This window comes from Alosa sapidissima, unplaced genomic scaffold (genome assembly GCF_018492685.1).
Source record: "Alosa sapidissima isolate fAloSap1 unplaced genomic scaffold, fAloSap1.pri scaffold_371_ctg1, whole genome shotgun sequence".
In the NCBI taxonomy this organism is placed as follows: domain Eukaryota; kingdom Metazoa; phylum Chordata; class Actinopteri; order Clupeiformes; family Clupeidae; genus Alosa; species Alosa sapidissima.
The window spans coordinates 7,882-31,117 of record NW_024582130.1 but is presented as its reverse complement, the minus strand read 5'-3'; the positions used below and the strand labels follow the sequence as shown (position 1 = coordinate 31,117).

The following is a 23,236-nucleotide window of genomic DNA, read 5'->3' as shown; positions in this document are numbered from 1 at the left end:
GTTTTCTTTCTTTTCTTCTCCCTACACTACACAATTCCATACATTGACTTCCATACATTCACTTCCACTCACTCACTACATTACACATACAACATGGCCTCATTCAACAGACCCTACACACGTCCTCTCACACAACCTCCAGATCCCCTCACCCGACAACAATCCAAACACTACTTCAAACTGATTCAAGTCACTCACCACCAACACATAATTTCACATGCACTCCAGACAGGCCTCTTCCCCACAGGTATGACCAGACAAGTAGCCAAACTTACACAATTCATTAAACCAGCACTACCCACTCAACATACACGCACACTACTCAACCAGAACACATCAGACTGGATGCAACACAACATGGACATCCTTCTGGAACACTATAACACACAACTTACACTACTGACTTCCACCCCTTCCCCTTTCAATACACTGGCATTTCAGATTGCCAGTGGCTGGGCCAGAAAGAGGTACCATACTCGCCTGTCACCCACTACCTTACAGACAGTTCAACGGCTTCTCAACCCTCAGTCTTCCCCCCACACAACACCAACACACACCACCCCCCCTCACCAGACTACTACCCCCACTCCTAGGGACCCCCCCCACACCCACTCACTCTTCTGACCCCTCTTTTCTCACTGAATTCCCTCCTCTTCCTGCACCCACTAGGGCCCCTACTCCCCCTCCTAAACAGGACTTGGGAGTTATGCCACATCCCACACTTACACTTACCACCCCATCCATCCCTTCACTCTCCACTTCCATTGACTTACAGCAGGTCACTTTTACCATCAACACACCTGACCTGACAGATACACTCTCAGATACTGATGACCATCAACACCCACCCAACACCACACACACCACTCAGAACGCACAACACCGCACCAAAAATCCCCCCACTACTCCCACACCCATAGACACTTCTCCCATTGACACCCCAAACCCTCTTACTAACCCTAACCCTACACCCACTAACACCCACCCTACTGACACTCTCCCGGTCTCCCCTACCCTTACACCACCCAAAAACAGACCCACCATACAGGTTACAGCCCTTGTCACTCACACTTATAACAGTCAGCCCACAATCACCCAACGCCCTAACACGGCCACCACTAACACCACCCAGGCTAACCACCTCATAACACATTTGGTTCCACAGGATATAACACCATGTCTCTCTCCACCAGGTTCCACCCAAGTGGGAGGGGTAGACCCAGGACAGTCCAAACCATCAAGGGTGATGATGAGCAAGGGAAACAAAAAAGCTAACCAGCTTACAAAACCCAATGCTGAGCCCTCCACCTCCACAGGTGTAGAACTGTCTGGGGCTCCTACTCCCTCCCCCCTACCTCTACACAAACCCTCACCTACACCACATTCTACACAACCCCTGTCCCCTAGGCCCCCTCTTCTTCGGACTCCTACAGTCCCACTTCTCTCTCTCCCCCTCTTCTCTCCTACCTATCACAAATGGTCCAACAATAGACTTCAGGAGTGGCACATCAGACCTAACAAACCCATATTATTCATAGGCGATTCCAATCTGGCCCGTATTCCCCCTCATCCATATCCCAACATACAGATAGACAGCTATCCAGGTGCCACAGCCAACCACATGAACCGGTTACTTGAGAAAACTTCCCCACAAGAAGCCGTTGAGCTGTTAGTCCTGTCGGTGGGTACCAACAACAGAGAACACAATGCTAAGGCCACCACCAACAAACAACTTAACAAAATGTTTAAGTTGGCCACCAAAGTTTTCCCCAACGCCAACATTTATGTCCCGGTCATCAACTTTTCCCCCTCTATTCACCCACACTACAAATACAATCTCACCGAGATTAACCGCTACATCACCACCCACCTCCCCCACCTCCAACCACTTCCAGCAGATCAATTTTCCACCACACTTGATCACATCCACTGGACCCCAGAAGTGGCTTCCAAAATCCTCCACTTCTGGTGCACACAACTAAATTTAACCTTTCACAGACCCTAAATCAGGACACACCCTCACACACCCTGAATCACACTTCACCTCACACTGACTCCCTCATCCTCAACTTGTCCAAGTCCCTTATTCTCTCCCCTGTACAAACTGCACTTCTAGAAAAAGGTCTTTCTTTTATTCCCACACCCACCAGCCAGGACCGGGAGGGACTGCGAAGGGACATCCATGGTTATCATAGACGCTTGAAATTACATGATCATTTTAAACACAAACCCCACCGTGAGCCCGTCCCCTTCACTCTCCCCTCCACCTGGGAACCTGACTCTTCCCAGGTGGATGGGAGACTACGTACCCTTATTAGACAAGATCTCCATTCCCTGTCCACCTATCTCTCCCGCCCTTTTGACTCCAGCCACCCCAACATCTCCCCAGCAGAAAAAAGAGCAATTTTCCAACTTTGCCACAACCCAAACATCATCATTAAACCAGCCGACAAGGGTTCCAAAATAGTTATTCTAGACACTCACCAATACCTCCTAGAAGCCAACAGGCAACTTTCCAACCCACTCCATTACAAACCCATCACTCAATCCCTTCAACCCAAAGCACAAGAAAAAGTTCGCAATCTGGTCCTCTCACTATATACCAATCATTCCATAACCAAAAAACAATTTGATTTCCTGATCGGACCAGACCAACCCAGACCCCGTGCCTTTTATCTTCTCCCCAAAATCCACAAGCCACCTGACTCATGGACAATTCCCTTCGCAGTCCCTCCTGGTAGACCTATAGTGTCAGATTGTAGTTCCACCACTTACAACATTTCTTTTTTCATAGATCACTTTCTTAATCCCCTCTCCACTAAACACCCCACATACATACAAGACACATATGATTTCATACATAAAATCCGGCCCATGGCAGTTCCCAACCATACTTACCTGTTCACCATCGATGTTGACAGTCTCTATACAAACATAGACACCATCTCAGGCCTTCAAGCAGTACAGCACAAGTTTACTCAATTTCCAGATCCCACACGCCCAGACAATACTTTACTTCAACTTTTAGAAATCTGCTTAACCCATAACGACTTTGAATTCGACGACAAACTGTTTTTACAAATCCATGGAACTGCCATGGGCCAGAGATTCGCCCCCGCATATGCCAACATCTTTATGAGCGAGTGGGAGCAAGAAGCCTTAGCCAAATGTCCCCTGAAACCCCTCTTTTTCTATCGCTTCCTGGATGATATCATCGGCGCCTGGACTCACACACTAGACCAATTCACTGACTTTATGAACATACTCAACACGCACCACACTACAATTAAACTGAAATCCACAATTGACCTTCACTCAGTCAATTTCCTGGACACTACACTTTTTCTTACACCATCCACTCCAACACATAGTTCCCTCAGTACTAAAATTTTCTTCAAACCCACTGATACGCACGCACTTTTGCATAAATCCAGTTACCATCCCAAACACACTTTCCGAGGCATCATTAAATCTCAAATCATTCGTTTCCACCGTATCTGCACTTTTCCCACAGACCTCCAGGAAGCGATAGAAATTCTCTTTAGAGCCCTCCGCCCCCGTGGATACTCAAAAAGATTTTTAAGGAAAATTAAAACAGACACCCTGACCCTTCTTGCTCCCACTCGCTCAGACACTAATTCTCCTCCCACCATAATGGCCCCCCCCAACCCCACTCCTGACCCCAACCCCACTGCCACACCTTTCATTCCACTAGTCACTACCTTTTCACAACCCACCACACATTTGCACCACACTCTCAAACAACACTTCACTCACTTTCAGTCCTCCCACACTCACTTCCAACATCACAGACTCATCTCAGCCTTCCGTAAAAACAAAAACCTTCAAGACCTCCTCATTAGATCACGTTTCTCTAGGAAGCCCCCTCTCAAGCCATCACCACAGGACTCCTTCTTCAAACCACAACACTTCATCACTAACCTTCACTCACACCTTTCTGCCCCTAACACACCCCTCTCACTAGACACCACAAATGCTGTCTACATCATCACATGCAATAAATGTCACTTACAGTATATAGGAGAAACAGGTCACTCAATCAAAACCAGACTCAAACAGCATCTATACACCATTTCTAGGAACTCACGCACCACCCATATAGTCACACATTTCCAGCAACACAGCACTGCACACCTTGGCATTTGTGGTCTCGAGAGCAACCCCGGCTGGACCCGAGCACAGAGGCAACGAGCAGAACGGAGCTGGATAAATAAACTTCACACTTTCTTCCCCCTTGGTCTCAATTAATCCACTCCTCTGTTTCCTTCTGTTTCTCAATAAAGCTGCATCTTTCCTTCCCCTTTTCTCCCAGGTCCTGTCTTATTTATTTATATATATATATGCTATTTATCCCTTATTACTTTGTTATTATTTCCCCCCCCCCTCTCTAGTCTATTAAGTTCTCTACCCCAGTTCACCCCATATTTCCATTTCCCTTAGACTAACCCAGGACTTTTACTTTTTATTATTCATTTTCACCTACACAATTTAGATGTCTTTACTTTTTATTTCTGCAGTGTCGTGTTTACTTTCAAAGGTTGTTTATCATGAATTTTACACTTTTGATTTTTAGCACTTATAGCACTTTTTGATTTCTAGCACTTATAGCACTTTTCCTGGTTTTAGTCTATCCCTTACTCCCAGCCCCAATTCTTGCACTTACTTTTTTCTTTTTCTCTTTCTTTTAGCCCCATTCCCTAGTTTTAACCCCGCCCAAACCCCATTCCCTAGTTTTAACCCCGCCCAAACCCCAACCCCTATCCCTAAACCCAACCCCCACCCCTTAACCTAACCCCCATCCCTTAACCTAACCCCCATCCCTAAACCTAACCCTCAGCCACTTGGCTACATTCCCACCCCAGCCCCTTAACCTAACCCTAACCCAACCCTTAGGCCAACCCCAGCCCCTATCCCTAAACCCAACCCCCACCCCCATTCCTAAACCTAACCCCCATCCCTTAACCTAACCCCCATCCCTCAACCTAACCTCCAGCCCCCCACCCCTTATCCTAACCCTTCATGAGTTGTTTGTTTATTTATTTATTTTTCTTCTTTTTTTCCCTTTTCTAATTTACTTATTTCTTTATTAAATATTTTTCATATTTATATTATTTGATAGACAGACAGTTGACCTTTTCATACCCTATTCCCCTCCTTGTTGGGGTGGTTGGATCCAATCGGCCAGTGCACTCACAGTCACCCACTCCACTAAATATCATGTTCCCCTAACCTAACCCAGCCAGTGCCATTGGATCCACCACACTTTCTTCTTTTCTCCATATCAACCTTTCACATACCGTAGCTCCAGCCGGGGCTGCTCTCCTCCCACCGACAGGTTGGTCCTCCTCTGGCCCGGCCACACCCGGGTCTTGAACCCAGCACATCAGACTCCCAGCCCACTGTCCTAACCACTCTCCCATGGGGGCACTGGCTATTGCAATTTGATTTCTGTTTCTTTTCTTTTTTTCTTTACCTTTCAAAAAATACAAACATTTGGAGTGACTCTGCTGGGGTTTGAGCCTGCCACCCTCCAGCCAAGGGGCAGACGCTTTCCCCCTACTCTACTGAGTCTCTTTTATTTTCTTTGATTTTAAACCCTTTTATTCTCTGTATAGACTTTCTACTACTAGAAAGATTAGCTCCTTTTGAGAAAAACTCCTCCGTGCCCCTCCCTGGTGGGACTCGAACCTGCGACTCTGGGGTCCAGGAGCGAGTTCCCTACCACTACGCCAGGGAATCTCCCCTTTACTCTGCTTTACCCTCTCCATATTAGTCAAACATACCCTAACACCTTTTACTTAATATTTCACTTTTAGGTCCTCTCTTTTATCTCCTAACCCTGTTTCACCTTCTTACTACTTTTATTTATTTTATTTATTAAAACCCATTTATAAATGCTTTTTGCACAGTTGGTCAGACGGGCCTCGAACCTGTGCCCTTCTCCCTTCCAGTCTGGCCTCCTAGCCACTACACCCCTGAGGACCTCTTAAGTAGAGCCTTTACACTCTACCTCAACTTCACTTTTTACACTTAGAACTACAATTCCCAACCACCTTAGCTTCCCTCCATTTGCAGACCAATTTCAAATGCCCCAATCACAGACAGCCACATACTCTCATTTAGATTGACTCACACTACATCCAACCAACACCCTCCTTCCCAGAAACAAACCCCTTCCTCTTCCTAACTCCCCCCCTCATTTCTAACTGAAATACCAAACACACCAGCACTAGGCACTTTCTCCTCTGATGCAGGATTAGTTATCCGAAACGTCAGGAGTTTTCCAAGGAGCAACACGGTATTTCTGCTTTTATTCCTTACTAGTTAATCCAATTGGTTTTAAATTATTTGAAATAAAGATTGGCTTTTAAATTTTAACAAACACTGTAAGAGGACTACCCTATCCACCTGCCTGACCACATGGATTAGCATGCTAGCACATATCTGGACTGTTTGCTATACACCTGGCTGTCAAGACTGTGCTCTCTTTCATGAACTTGGACTGCAACCTCACTCTTTTGGAGGTAACCTGAGCAATCTACCATCTGGAACACTACTCTGTGGATCTTTAACATCAAACCCAACACAAGCATGAGGTATGCGAACCTAGGTCTGCGCTACAGGTAAGGGCTTTTATCTTTTCAGTTGTTTGTTTTTAGTATTGGTTAATTTCTGTAAGGTTGGCTTTTACCGTTTTGCTCCTTTCTAGCCAGCTGCCCCCATTCCTTTTCCCCCCCCTCCAACATATTTGCCCCCCCCATTTTTTATTTTTGGTTTTTTGGTTTTGTTTTCTTTCTTTTCTTCTCCCTACACTACACAATTCCATACATTGACTTCCATACATTCACTTCCACTCACTCACTACATTACACATACAACATGGCCTCATTCAACAGACCCTACACACGTCCTCTCACACAACCTCCAGATCCCCTCACCCGACAACAATCCAAACACTACTTCAAACTGATTCAAGTCACTCACCACCAACACATAATTTCACATGCACTCCAGACAGGCCTCTTCCCCACAGGTATGACCAGACAAGTAGCCAAACTTACACAATTCATTAAACCAGCACTACCCACTCAACATACACGCACACTACTCAACCAGAACACATCAGACTGGATGCAACACAACATGGACATCCTTCTGGAACACTATAACACACAACTTACACTACTGACTTCCACCCCTTCCCCTTTCAATACACTGGCATTTCAGATTGCCAGTGGCTGGGCCAGAAAGAGGTACCATACTCGCCTGTCACCCACTACCTTACAGACAGTTCAACGGCTTCTCAACCCTCAGTCTTCCCCCCACACAACACCAACACACACCACCCCCCCTCACCAGACTACTACCCCCACTCCTAGGGACCCCCCCACACCCACTCACTCTTCTGACCCCTCTTTTCTCACTGAATTCCCTCCTCTTCCTGCACCCACTAGGGCCCCTACTCCCCCTCCTAAACAGGACTTGGGAGTTATGCCACATCCCACACTTACACTTACCACCCCATCCATCCCTTCACTCTCCACTTCCATTGACTTACAGCAGGTCACTTTTACCATCAACACACCTGACCTGACAGATACACTCTCAGATACTGATGACCATCAACACCCACCCAACACCACACACACCACTCAGAACGCACAACACCGCACCAAAAATCCCCCCACTACTCCCACACCCATAGACACTTCTCCCATTGACACCCCAAACCCTCTTACTAACCCTAACCCTACACCCACTAACACCCACCCTACTGACACTCTCCCGGTCTCCCCTACCCTTACACCACCCAAAAACAGACCCACCATACAGGTTACAGCCCTTGTCACTCACACTTATAACAGTCAGCCCACAATCACCCAACGCCCTAACACGGCCACCACTAACACCACCCAGGCTAACCACCTCATAACACATTTGGTTCCACAGGATATAACACCATGTCTCTCTCCACCAGGTTCCACCCAAGTGGGAGGGGTAGACCCAGGACAGTCCAAACCATCAAGGGTGATGATGAGCAAGGGAAACAAAAAAGCTAACCAGCTTACAAAACCCAATGCTGAGCCCTCCACCTCCACAGGTGTAGAACTGTCTGGGGCTCCTACTCCCTCCCCCCTACCTCTACACAAACCCTCACCTACACCACATTCTACACAACCCCTGTCCCCTAGGCCCCCTCTTCTTCGGACTCCTACAGTCCCACTTCTCTCTCTCCCCCTCTTCTCTCCTACCTATCACAAATGGTCCAACAATAGACTTCAGGAGTGGCACATCAGACCTAACAAACCCATATTATTCATAGGCGATTCCAATCTGGCCCGTATTCCCCCTCATCCATATCCCAACATACAGATAGACAGCTATCCAGGTGCCACAGCCAACCACATGAACCGGTTACTTGAGAAAACTTCCCCACAAGAAGCCGTTGAGCTGTTAGTCCTGTCGGTGGGTACCAACAACAGAGAACACAATGCTAAGGCCACCACCAACAAACAACTTAACAAAATGTTTAAGTTGGCCACCAAAGTTTTCCCCAACGCCAACATTTATGTCCCGGTCATCAACTTTTCCCCCTCTATTCACCCACACTACAAATACAATCTCACCGAGATTAACCGCTACATCACCACCCACCTCCCCCACCTCCAACCACTTCCAGCAGATCAATTTTCCACCACACTTGATCACATCCACTGGACCCCAGAAGTGGCTTCCAAAATCCTCCACTTCTGGTGCACACAACTAAATTTAACCTTTCACAGACCCTAAATCAGGACACACCCTCACACACCCTGAATCACACTTCACCTCACACTGACTCCCTCATCCTCAACTTGTCCAAGTCCCTTATTCTCTCCCCTGTACAAACTGCACTTCTAGAAAAAGGTCTTTCTTTTATTCCCACACCCACCAGCCAGGACCGGGAGGGACTGCGAAGGGACATCCATGGTTATCATAGACGCTTGAAATTACATGATCATTTTAAACACAAACCCCACCGTGAGCCCGTCCCCTTCACTCTCCCCTCCACCTGGGAACCTGACTCTTCCCAGGTGGATGGGAGACTACGTACCCTTATTAGACAAGATCTCCATTCCCTGTCCACCTATCTCTCCCGCCCTTTTGACTCCAGCCACCCCAACATCTCCCCAGCAGAAAAAAGAGCAATTTTCCAACTTTGCCACAACCCAAACATCATCATTAAACCAGCCGACAAGGGTTCCAAAATAGTTATTCTAGACACTCACCAATACCTCCTAGAAGCCAACAGGCAACTTTCCAACCCACTCCATTACAAACCCATCACTCAATCCCTTCAACCCAAAGCACAAGAAAAAGTTCGCAATCTGGTCCTCTCACTATATACCAATCATTCCATAACCAAAAAACAATTTGATTTCCTGATCGGACCAGACCAACCCAGACCCCGTGCCTTTTATCTTCTCCCCAAAATCCACAAGCCACCTGACTCATGGACAATTCCCTTCGCAGTCCCTCCTGGTAGACCTATAGTGTCAGATTGTAGTTCCACCACTTACAACATTTCTTTTTTCATAGATCACTTTCTTAATCCCCTCTCCACTAAACACCCCACATACATACAAGACACATATGATTTCATACATAAAATCCGGCCCATGGCAGTTCCCAACCATACTTACCTGTTCACCATCGATGTTGACAGTCTCTATACAAACATAGACACCATCTCAGGCCTTCAAGCAGTACAGCACAAGTTTACTCAATTTCCAGATCCCACACGCCCAGACAATACTTTACTTCAACTTTTAGAAATCTGCTTAACCCATAACGACTTTGAATTCGACGACAAACTGTTTTTACAAATCCATGGAACTGCCATGGGCCAGAGATTCGCCCCCGCATATGCCAACATCTTTATGAGCGAGTGGGAGCAAGAAGCCTTAGCCAAATGTCCCCTGAAACCCCTCTTTTTCTATCGCTTCCTGGATGATATCATCGGCGCCTGGACTCACACACTAGACCAATTCACTGACTTTATGAACATACTCAACACGCACCACACTACAATTAAACTGAAATCCACAATTGACCTTCACTCAGTCAATTTCCTGGACACTACACTTTTTCTTACACCATCCACTCCAACACATAGTTCCCTCAGTACTAAAATTTTCTTCAAACCCACTGATACGCACGCACTTTTGCATAAATCCAGTTACCATCCCAAACACACTTTCCGAGGCATCATTAAATCTCAAATCATTCGTTTCCACCGTATCTGCACTTTTCCCACAGACCTCCAGGAAGCGATAGAAATTCTCTTTAGAGCCCTCCGCCCCCGTGGATACTCAAAAAGATTTTTAAGGAAAATTAAAACAGACACCCTGACCCTTCTTGCTCCCACTCGCTCAGACACTAATTCTCCTCCCACCATAATGGCCCCCCCCAACCCCACTCCTGACCCCAACCCCACTGCCACACCTTTCATTCCACTAGTCACTACCTTTTCACAACCCACCACACATTTGCACCACACTCTCAAACAACACTTCACTCACTTTCAGTCCTCCCACACTCACTTCCAACATCACAGACTCATCTCAGCCTTCCGTAAAAACAAAAACCTTCAAGACCTCCTCATTAGATCACGTTTCTCTAGGAAGCCCCCTCTCAAGCCATCACCACAGGACTCCTTCTTCAAACCACAACACTTCATCACTAACCTTCACTCACACCTTTCTGCCCCTAACACACCCCTCTCACTAGACACCACAAATGCTGTCTACATCATCACATGCAATAAATGTCACTTACAGTATATAGGAGAAACAGGTCACTCAATCAAAACCAGACTCAAACAGCATCTATACACCATTTCTAGGAACTCACGCACCACCCATATAGTCACACATTTCCAGCAACACAGCACTGCACACCTTGGCATTTGTGGTCTCGAGAGCAACCCCGGCTGGACCCGAGCACAGAGGCAACGAGCAGAACGGAGCTGGATAAATAAACTTCACACTTTCTTCCCCCTTGGTCTCAATTAATCCACTCCTCTGTTTCCTTCTGTTTCTCAATAAAGCTGCATCTTTCCTTCCCCTTTTCTCCCAGGTCCTGTCTTATTTATTTATATATATATATGCTATTTATCCCTTATTACTTTGTTATTATTTCCCCCCCCCCTCTCTAGTCTATTAAGTTCTCTACCCCAGTTCACCCCATATTTCCATTTCCCTTAGACTAACCCAGGACTTTTACTTTTTATTATTCATTTTCACCTACACAATTTAGATGTCTTTACTTTTTATTTCTGCAGTGTCGTGTTTACTTTCAAAGGTTGTTTATCATGAATTTTACACTTTTGATTTTTAGCACTTATAGCACTTTTTGATTTCTAGCACTTATAGCACTTTTCCTGGTTTTAGTCTATCCCTTACTCCCAGCCCCAATTCTTGCACTTACTTTTTTCTTTTTCTCTTTCTTTTAGCCCCATTCCCTAGTTTTAACCCCGCCCAAACCCCATTCCCTAGTTTTAACCCCGCCCAAACCCCAACCCCTATCCCTAAACCCAACCCCCACCCCTTAACCTAACCCCCATCCCTTAACCTAACCCCCATCCCTAAACCTAACCCTCAGCCACTTGGCTACATTCCCACCCCAGCCCCTTAACCTAACCCTAACCCAACCCTTAGGCCAACCCCAGCCCCTATCCCTAAACCCAACCCCCACCCCCATTCCTAAACCTAACCCCCATCCCTTAACCTAACCCCCATCCCTCAACCTAACCTCCAGCCCCCCACCCCTTATCCTAACCCTTCATGAGTTGTTTGTTTATTTATTTATTTTTCTTCTTTTTTTCCCTTTTCTAATTTACTTATTTCTTTATTAAATATTTTTCATATTTATATTATTTGATAGACAGACAGTTGACCTTTTCATACCCTATTCCCCTCCTTGTTGGTGTGGTTGGATCCAATCGGCCAGTGCACTCACAGTCACCCACTCCACTAAATATCATGTTCCCCTAACCTAACCCTAACCCTAACCCTAACCCTAACCCTAACCCTGAACGCGAAAACTAAAAAAATCTGAAAAGTAAGAAAAAAATCAGACCAATTTTTTTTTTCATTTTTGTTGCCATAGTTAACGCATTTCACATGTCTAGATGTGAAAAAAAATAATTTTGACAATAATTGACAGATTTTGAAATTTTTCAAAAATCTGTCTTTTTTCCTGACCCCGAACCTTATATGAAAACTAAGAAAATCTGAAAAGTACAAAAAATCAGACCAATTTTTTCTTTTTCACTTTTTTTACCATAGTTCATGCATTTCACATGTCTAGATGTGAAAAAAAATAATTTTGACAATAATTGACAGATTTTCAAATTTGTCAAAAAAAACTTTCTCTCATCCTGAACGCGAAAACTAAAAAAATCTGAAAAGTAAGAAAAAAATCAGACCAATTTTTTTTTTCATTTTTGTTGCCATAGTTAACGCATTTCACATGTCTAGATGTGAAAAAAAATAATTTTGACAATAATTGACAGATTTTGAAATTTTTCAAAAATCTGTCTTTTTTCCTGACCCCGAACCTTATATGAAAACTAAGAAAATCTGAAAAGTACAAAAAATCAGACCAATTTTTTCTTTTTCACTTTTTTTACCATAGTTCATGCATTTCACATGTCTAGATGTGAAAAAAAATAATTTTGACAATAATTGACAGATTTTCAAATTTGTCAAAAAAAACTTTCTCTCATCCTGAACGCGAAAACTAAAAAAATCTGAAAAGTAAGAAAAAAATCAGACCAATTTTTTTTTTCATTTTTGTTGCCATAGTTAACGCATTTCACATGTCTAGATGTGAAAAAAAATAATTTTGACAATAATTGACAGATTTTGACATTTTTCAAAAATCTGTCTTTTTTCCTGAACCAGAACCTTATATGAAAACTAAGAAAATCTGAAAAGTACAAAAAATCAGACCAATTTTTTCTTTTTCACTTTTTTTACCATAGTTCATGCATTTCACATGTCTAGATGTGAAAAAAAATAATTTTGACAATAATTGACAGATTTTGACATTTTTCAAAAATCTGTCTTTTTTCCTGAACCCGAACCTTATATGAAAACTAAGAAAATCTGAAAAGTACAAAAAATCGCACCAATTTTTTCTTTTTCACTTTTTTTACCATAGTTCATGCATTTCACATGTCTAGATGTGAAATAAAAATAATTTTGACAATAATTGACAGATTTTGACATTTTTCAAAAATCTGTCTTTTTTCCTGACCCCGAACCTTATATGAAAACTAAGAAAATCTGAAAAGTACAAAAAATCAGACCAATTTTTTCTTTTTCACTTTTTGTTGCCATAGTTAATGCATTTCACATGTCTAGATGTGAAAAAAAATAATTTTGACAATAATTGACAGATTTTGACATTTTTCAAAAATCTGTCTTTTTTCCTGAACCCGAACCTTATATGAAAACTAAGAAAATCTGAAAAGTACAAAAAATCAGACCAATTTTTTCTTTTTCACTTTTTTTACCATAGTTCATGCATTTCACATGTCTAGATTTGAAAAAAAATAATTTTGACAATAATTGACAGATTTTGACATTTTTCAAAAATCTGTCTTTTTTCCTGACCCCGAACCTTATATGAAAACTAAGAAAATCTGAAAAGTACAAAAAATCAGACCAATTTTTTCTTTTTCACTTTTTTTACCATAGTTCATGCATTTCACATGTCTAGATGTGAAAAAAAATAATTTTGACAATAATTGACAGATTTTCAAATTTGTCAAAAAAAACTTTCTCTCATCCTGAACGCGAAAACTAAAAAATTCTGAAAAGTAAGAAAAAAATCAGACCAATTTTTTTTTTCATTTTTGTTGCCATAGTTAACGCATTTTACATGTCTAGATGTGAAAAAAAATAATTTTGACAATAATTGACAGATTTTGACATTTTTCAAAAATCTGTCTTTTTTCCTGAACCCGAACCTTATATGAAAACTAAGAAAATCTGAAAAGTACAAAAAATCAGACCAATTTTTTCTTTTTCACTTTTTTTACCATAGTTCATGCATTTCACATGTCTAGACATGAAATAAAAAATAATTTGGACAATGTCTGACAGATTTTCAAATTTGTCAAAAAAAACTTTCTCTCATCCTGGACGCGAAAACTAAAAAAATCTGAAAAGTAAGAAAAAAATCAGACCAATTTTTTTTTTCATTTTTGTTGCCATAGTTAACGCATTTCACATGTCTAGATGTGAAAAAAAATAATTTTGACAATAATTGACAGATTTTGAAATTTTTCAAAAATCTGTCTTTTTTCCTGACCCCGAACCTTATATGAAAACTAAGAAAATCTGAAAAGTACAAAAAATCAGACCAATTTTTTCTTTTTCACTTTTTTTACCATAGTTCATGCATTTCACATGTCTAGATGTGAAAAAAAATAATTTTGACAATAATTGACAGATTTTCAAATTTGTCAAAAAAAACTTTCTCTCATCCTGAACGCGAAAACTAAAAAAATCTGAAAAGTAAGAAAAAAATCAGACCAATTTTTTTTTTCATTTTTGTTGCCATAGTTAACGCATTTTACATGTCTAGATGTGAAAAAAAATAATTTTGACAATAATTGACAGATTTTGACATTTTTCAAAAATCTGTCTTTTTTCCTGAACCCGAACCTTATATGAAAACTAAGAAAATCTGAAAAGTACAAAAAATCAGACCAATTTTTTCTTTTTCACTTTTTTTACCATAGTTCATGCATTTCACATGTCTAGATGTGAAAAAAAATAATTTTGACAATAATTGACAGATTTTCAAATTTTTTAAAAATCTGTCTTTTTTCCTGAACCCGAACCTTATATGAAAACTAAGAAAATCTGAAAAGTACAAAAAATCAGACCAATTTTTTCTTTTTCACTTTTTTTACCATAGTTCATGCATTTCACATGTCTAGATGTGAAAAAAAATAATTTTGACAATAATTGACAGATTTTGAAATTTTTCAAAAATCTGTCTTTTTTCCTGAACCCGAACCTTATATGAAAACTAAGAAAATCTGAAAAGTACAAAAAATCAGACCAATTTTTTCTTTTTCACTTTTTTTACCATAGTTCATGCATTTCACATGTCTAGATGTGAAAAAAAATAATTTTGACAATAATTGACAGATTTTCAAATTTTTCAAAAATCTGTCTTTTTTCCTGACCCCGAACCTTATATGAAAACTAAGAAAATCTGAAAAGTACAAAAAATCAGACCAATTTTTTCTTTTTCACTTTTTTTACCATAGTTCATGCATTTCACATGTCTAGATGTGAAAAAAAATTATTTTGACAATAATTGACAGATTTTCAAATTTGTCAAAAAAAACTTTCTCTCATCCTGAACGCGAAAACTAAAAAAATCTGAAAAGTAAGAAAAAAATCAGACCAATTTTTTTTTTCATTTTTGTTGCCATAGTTAACGCATTTTACATGTCTAGATGTGAAAAAAAATAATTTTGACAATAATTGACAGATTTTGACATTTTTCAAAAATCTGTCTTTTTTCCTGACCCCGAACCTTATATGAAAACTAAGAAAATCTGAAAAGTACAAAAAAGCAGACCAATATTTTCTTTCTCACTTTTTTACCATAGTTCATACATTTCACATGTCTTGACATGAAATAAAAAATAATTTGGACAATGTCTGACAGATTTTCAAATTTGTCAAAAAAACTTTCTCTCATCCTGAACGCGAAAACTAAAAAAATCTGAAAAGTAAGAAAAAATCAGACCAATTTTTTTTTCACTTTTTTTTCCATAGTTCATACATTTCACATGTCTAGATGTGAAATAAAAATAATTTGGACAATAATTGACAGATATTGAAATTTGTCTAAAATCTCACTTTTTTCCTGACCCCGAACCTTATATGAAAACTAAGAAAATCTGAAAAGTACAAAAAATCAGACCAATTTTTTCTTTTTCACTTTTTTTACCATAGTTCATGCATTTCACATGTCTAGATGTGAAAAAAAATAATTTTGACAATAATTGACAGATTTTGACATTTTTCAAAAATCTGTCTTTTTTCCTGACCCCGAACCTTATATGAAAACTAAGAAAATCTGAAAAGTACAAAAAAGCAGACCAATATTTTTTTTCATTTTTGTTGCCATAGTTAACGCATTTCACATGTCTAGATGTGAAAAAAAATAATTTTGACAATAATTGACAGATTTTGAAATTTTTCAAAAATCTGTCTTTTTTCCTGACCCCGAACCTTATATGAAAACTAAGAAAATCTGAAAAGTACAAAAAATCAGACCAATTTTTTCTTTTTCACTTTTTTTACCATAGTTCATGCATTTCACATGTCTAGATGTGAAAAAAAATTATTTTGACAATAATTGACAGATTTTCAAATTTGTCAAAAAAAACTTTCTCTCATCCTGAACGCGAAAACTAAAAAAATCTGAAAAGTAAGAAAAAAATCAGACCAATTTTTTTTTTCATTTTTGTTGCCATAGCATGTCTAGATGTGAAAAAAAATAATTTTGACAATAATTGACAGATTTTGACATTTTTCAAAAATCTGTCTTTTTTCCTGAACCCGAACCTTATATGAAAACTAAGAAAATCTGAAAAGTACAAAAAATCAGACCAATTTTTTCTTTTTCACTTTTTTTACCATAGTTCATGCATTTCACATGTCTAGATGTGAAAAAAAATAATTTTGACAATAATTGACAGATTTTGAAATTTTTTAAAAATCTGTCTTTTTTCCTGAACCCGAACCTTATATGAAAACTAAGAAAATCTGAAAAGTACAAAAAATCAGACCAATTTTTTCTTTTTCACTTTTTTTACCATAGTTCATGCATTTCACATGTCTAGATGTGAAAAAAAATAATTTTGACAATAATTGACAGATTTTGACATTTTTCAAAAATCTGTCTTTTTTCCTGACCCCGAACCTTATATGAAAACTAAGAAAATCTGAAAAGTACAAAAAATCAGACCAATTTTTTCTTTTTCACTTTTTTTACCATAGTTCATGCATTTCACATGTCTAGATGTGAAAAAAAATAATTTTGACAATAATTGACATATTTTGAAATTTTTCAAAAATCTGTCTTTTTTCCTGACCCCGAACCTTATATGAAAACTAAGAAAATCTGAAAAGTACAAAAAATCAGACCAATTTTTTCTTTTTCACTTTTTTTACCATAGTTCATGCATTTCACATGTCTAGATGTGAAAAAAAATAATTTTGACAATAATTGACAGATTTTCAAATTTGTCAAAAAAAACTTTCTCTCATCCTGAACGCGAAAACTAAAAAAATCTGAAAAGTAAGAAAAAAATCAGACCAATTTTTTTTTTCATTTTTGTTGCCATAGTTAACGCATTTCACATGTCTAGATGTGAAAAAAAATAATTTTGACAATAATTGACAGATTTTGACATTTTTCAAAAATCTGTCTTTTTTCCTGACCCCGAACCTTATATGAAAACTAAGAAAATCTGAAAAGTACAAAAAATCAGACCAATTTTTTCTTTTTCACTTTTTTTACCATAGTTCATGCATTTCACATGTCTAGATGTGAAAAAAAATTATTTTGACAATAATTGACAGATTTTCAAATTTGTCAAAAAAAACTTTCTCTCATCCTGAACGCGAAAACTAAAAAAATCTGAAAAGTAAGAAAAAAATCAGACCAATTTTTTTTTTCATTTTTGTTGCCATAGCATGTCTAGATGTGAAAAAAAATAATTTTGACAATAATTGACAGATTTTGACATTTTTCAAAAATCTGTCTTTTTTCCTGAACCCGAACCTTATATGAAAACTAAGAAAATCTGAAAAGTACAAAAAATCAGACCAATTTTTTCTTTTTCACTTTTTTTACCATAGTTCATGCATTTCACATGTCTAGATGTGAAAAAAAATAATTTTGACAATAATTGACAGATTTTGAAATTTTTTAAAAATCTGTCTTTTTTCCTGAACCCGAACCTTATATGAAAACTAAGAAAATCTGAAAAGTACAAAAAATCAGACCAATTTTTTCTTTTTCACTTTTTTTACCATAGTTCATGCATTTCACATGTCTAGATGTGAAAAAAAATAATTTTGACAATAATTGACAGATTTTGACATTTTTCAAAAATCTGTCTTTTTTCCTGACCCCGAACCTTATATGAAAACTAAGAAAATCTGAAAAGTACAAAAAATCAGACCAATTTTTTCTTTTTCACTTTTTTTACCATAGTTCATGCATTTCACATGTCTAGATGTGAAAAAAAATAATTTTGACAATAATTGACATATTTTGAAATTTTTCAAAAATCTGTCTTTTTTCCTGACCCCGAACCTTATATGAAAACTAAGAAAATCTGAAAAGTACAAAAAATCAGACCAATTTTTTCTTTTTCACTTTTTTTACCATAGTTCATGCATTTCACATGTCTAGATGTGAAAAAAAATAATTTTGACAATAATTGACAGATTTTCAAATTTGTCAAAAAAAACTTTCTCTCATCCTGAACGCGAAAACTAAAAAAATCTGAAAAGTAAGAAAAAAATCAGACCAATTTTTTTTTTCATTTTTGTTGCCATAGTTAACGCATTTCACATGTCTAGATGTGAAAAAAAATAATTTTGACAATAATTGACAGATTTTGACATTTTTCAAAAATCTGTCTTTTTTCCTGACCCCGAACCTTATATGAAAACTAAGAAAATCTGAAAAGTACAAAAAATCAGACCAATTTTTTCTTTTTCACTTTTTTTACCATAGTTCATGCATTTCACATGTCTAGATGTGAAAAAAAATAATTTTGACAATAATTGACAGATTTTGAAATTTTTTAAAAATCTGTCTTTTTTCCTGAACCCGAACCTTATATGAAAACTAAGAAAATCTGAAAAGTACAAAAAATCAGACCAATTTTTTCTTTTTCACTTTTTTTACCATAGTTCATGCATTTCACATGTCTAGATGTGAAAAAAAATAATTTTGACAATAATTGACAGATTTTGACATTTTTCAAAAATCTGTCTTTTTTCCTGACCCCGAACCTTATATGAAAACTAAGAAAATCTGAAAAGTACAAAAAATCAGACCAATTTTTTCTTTTTCACTTTTTTTACCATAGTTCATGCATTTCACATGTCTAGATGTGAAAAAAAATAATTTTGACAATAATTGACAGATTTTGAAATTTTTAAAAAATCTGTCTTTTTTCCTGAACCCGAACCTTATATGAAAACTAAGAAAATCTGAAAAGTACAAAAAATCAGACCAATTTTTTCTTTTTCACTTTTTTTACCATAGTTCATGCATTTCACATGTCTAGATGTGAAAAAAAATAATTTTGACAATAATTGACAGATTTTGACATTTTTCAAAAATCTGTCTTTATTCCTTACCCCGAACCTTATATGAAAACTAAGAAAATCTGAAAAGTACAAAAAAGCAGACCAATATATTCTTTCTCACTTTTTTACCATAGTTCATACATTTCACATGTCTAGACATGAAATAAAAAATAATTTGGACAATGTCTGACAGATTTTTAAATTTGTCAAAAAAAACTTTCTCTCATCCTGAACGCGAAAACTAAAAAAATCTGAAAAGTAAGAAAAAAATCAGACCAATTTTTTTTTTCATTTTTGTTGCCATAGTTAACGCATTTCACATGTCTAGATGTGAAAAAAAATAATTTTGACAATAATTGACAGATTTTGACATTTTTCAAAAATCTGTCTTTTTTCCTGAACCCGAACCTTATATGAAAACTAAGAAAATCTGAAAAGTACAAAAAATCAGACCAATTTTTTCTTTTTCACTTTTTTTACCATAGTTCATGCATTTCACATGTCTAGATGTGAAAAAAAAATATTTTGACAATAATTGACAGATTTTGAAATTTTTCAAAAATCTGTCTTTTTTCCTGACCCCGAACCTTATATGAAAACTAAGAAAATCTGAAAAGTACAAAAAATCAGACCAATTTTTTCTTTTTCACTTTTTTTACCATAGTTCATGCATTTCACATGTCTAGATGTGAAAAAAAATAATTTTGACAATAATTGACAGATTTTCAAATTTGTCAAAAAAAACTTTCTCTCATCCTGAACGCGAAAACTAAAAAAATCTGAAAAGTAAGAAAAAAATCAGACCAATTTTTTTTTTCATTTTTGTTGCCATAGTTAACGCATTTCACATGTCTAGATGTGAAAAAAAATAATTTTGACAATAATTGACAGATTTTGACATTTTTCAAAAATCTGTCTTTTTTCCTGACCCCGAACCTTATATGAAAACTAAGAAAATCTGAAAAGTACAAAAAATCAGACCAATTTTTTCTTTTTCACTTTTTTTACCATAGTTCATGCATTTCACATGTCTAGATGTGAAAAAAAATAATTTTGACAATAATTGACAGATTTTGACATTTTTCAAAAATCTGTCTTTATTCCTTACCCCGAACCTTATATGAAAACTAAGAAAATCTGAAAAGTACAAAAAAGCAGACCAATATATTCTTTCTCACTTTTTTACCATAGTTCATACATTTCACATGTCTAGACATGAAATAAAAAATAATTTGGACAATGTCTGACAGATTTTTAAATTTGTCAAAAAAAACTTTCTCTCATCCTGAACGCGAAAACTAAAAAAATCTGAAAAGTAAGAAAAAAATCAGACCAATTTTTTTTTTCATTTTTGTTGCCATAGTTAACGCATTTCACATGTCTAGATGTGAAAAAAAATAATTTTGACAATAATTGACAGATTTTGACATTTTTCAAAAATCTGTCTTTTTTCCTGAACCCGAACCTTATATGAAAACTAAGAAAATCTGAAAAGTACAAAAAATCAGACCAATTTTTTCTTTTTCACTTTTTTTACCATAGTTCATGCATTTCACATGTCTAGATGTGAAAAAAAAATATTTTGACAATAATTGACAGATTTTGAAATTTTTCAAAAATCTGTCTTTTTTCCTGACCCCGAACCTTATATGAAAACTAAGAAAATCTGAAAAGTACAAAAAATCAGACCAATTTTTTCTTTTTCACTTTTTTTACCATAGTTCATGCATTTCACATGTCTAGATGTGAAAAAAAATAATTTTGACAATAATTGACAGATTTTCAAATTTGTCAAAAAAAACTTTCTCTCATCCTGAACGCGAAAACTAAAAAAATCTGAAAAGTAAGAAAAAAATCAGACCAATTTTTTTTTTCATTTTTGTTGCCATAGTTAACGCATTTCACATGTCTAGATGTGAAAAAAAATAATTTTGACAATAATTGACAGATTTTGACATTTTTCAAAAATCTGTCTTTTTTCCTGACCCCGAACCTTATATGAAAACTAAGAAAATCTGAAAAGTACAAAAAATCAGACCAATTTTTTCTTTTTCACTTTTTTTACCATAGTTCATGCATTTCACATGTCTAGATGTGAAAAAAAATAATTTTGACAATAATTGACAGATTTTCAAATTTGTCAAAAAAAACTTTCTCTCATCCTGAACGCGAAAACTAAAAAAATCTGAAAAGTAAGAAAAAAATCAGACCAATTTTTTTTTTTCATTTTTGTTGCCATAGTTAACGCATTTCACATGTCTAGATGTGAAAAAAAATAATTTTGACAATAATTGACAGATTTTGAAATTTTTCAAAAATCTGTCTTTTTTCCTGACCCCGAACCTTATATGAAAACTAAGAAAATCTGAAAAGTACAAAAAATCAGACCAATTTTTTCTTTTTCACTTTTTTTACCATAGTTCATGCATTTCACATGTCTAGATGTGAAAAAAAATAATTTTGACAATAATTGACAGATTTTGACATTTTTCAAAAATCTGTCTTTTTTCCTGACCCCGAACCTTATATGAAAACTAAGAAAATCTGAAAAGTACAAAAAAGCAGACCAATATTTTTTTTCATTTTTGTTGCCATAGTTAACGCATTTCACATGTCTAGATGTGAAAAAAAATAATTTTGACAATAATTGACAGATTTTGAAATTTTTCAAAAATCTGTCTTTTTTCCTGACCCCGAACCTTATATGAAAACTAAGAAAATCTGAAAAGTACAAAAAATCAGACCAATTTTTTCTTTTTCACTTTTTTTACCATAGTTCATGCATTTCACATGTCTAGATGTGAAAAAAAATAATTTTGACAATAATTGACAGATTTTCAAATTTGTCAAAAAAACCTTTCTCTCATCCTGAACGCGAAAACTAAAAAAATCTGAAAAGTAAGAAAAAAATCAGACCAATTTTTTTTTTCATTTTTGTTGCCATAGTTAACGCATTTCACATGTCTAGATGTGAAAAAAAATAATTTTGACAATAATTGACAGATTTTGACATTTTTCAAAAATCTGTCTTTTTTCCTGACCCCGAACCTTATATGAAAACTAAGAAAATCTGAAAAGTACAAAAAATCAGACCAATTTTTTCTTTTTCACTTTTTTTACCATAGTTCATGCATTTCACATGTCTAGATGTGAAAAAAAAATATTTTGACAATAATTGACAGATTTTGAAATTTTTCAAAAATCTGTCTTTTTTCCTGACCCCGAACCTTATATGAAAACTAAGAAAATCTGAAAAGTACAAAAAATCAGACCAATTTTTTCTTTTTCACTTTTTTTACCATAGTTCATGCATTTCACATGTCTAGATGTGAAAAAAAATAATTTTGACAATAATTGACAGATTTTCAAATTTGTCAAAAAAAACTTTCTCTCATCCTGAACGCGAAAACTAAAAAAATCTGAAAAGTAAGAAAAAAATCAGACCAATTTTTTTTTTCATTTTTGTTGCCATAGTTAACGCATTTCACATGTCTAGATGTGAAAAAAAATAATTTTGACAATAATTGACAGATTTTGACATTTTTCAAAAATCTGTCTTTTTTCCTGACCCCGAACCTTATATGAAAACTAAGAAAATCTGAAAAGTACAAAAAATCAGACCAATTTTTTCTTTTTCACTTTTTTTACCATAGTTCATGCATTTCACATGTCTAGATGTGAAAAAAAATAATTTTGACAATAATTGACAGATTTTGACATTTTTCAAAAATCTGTCTTTTTTCCTGACCCCGAACCTTATATGAAAACTAAGAAAATCTGAAAAGTACAAAAAATCAGACCAATTT

The 23,236-nt window shown here is 36.7% G+C and overlaps 2 protein-coding genes across 2 annotated transcripts; both read left to right on the top strand.

Moving 5' to 3' along the window:
• Positions 1-604: 604 nt before the first annotated feature.
• LOC121700842 (mucin-2-like) lies at positions 605-2,005 on the top strand. Its single transcript, XM_042084060.1, has 2 exons — positions 605-939; positions 997-2,005. The coding sequence occupies exons 1-2, from the start codon at positions 707-709 to the stop codon at positions 2,003-2,005; spliced, it is 1,242 nt and encodes a 413-aa protein (XP_041939994.1). The 5' UTR covers positions 605-706.
• A 4,845-nt stretch (positions 2,006-6,850) lies between these two features.
• LOC121700841 (mucin-2-like) lies at positions 6,851-8,813 on the top strand. Its single transcript, XM_042084059.1, has 2 exons — positions 6,851-7,745; positions 7,803-8,813. Exons 1-2 carry the CDS (start codon positions 6,901-6,903, stop codon positions 8,809-8,811), a joined length of 1,854 nt encoding a protein of 617 aa, XP_041939993.1. The 5' UTR covers positions 6,851-6,900; the 3' UTR covers positions 8,812-8,813.
• Positions 8,814-23,236: the final 14,423 nt, after the last annotated feature.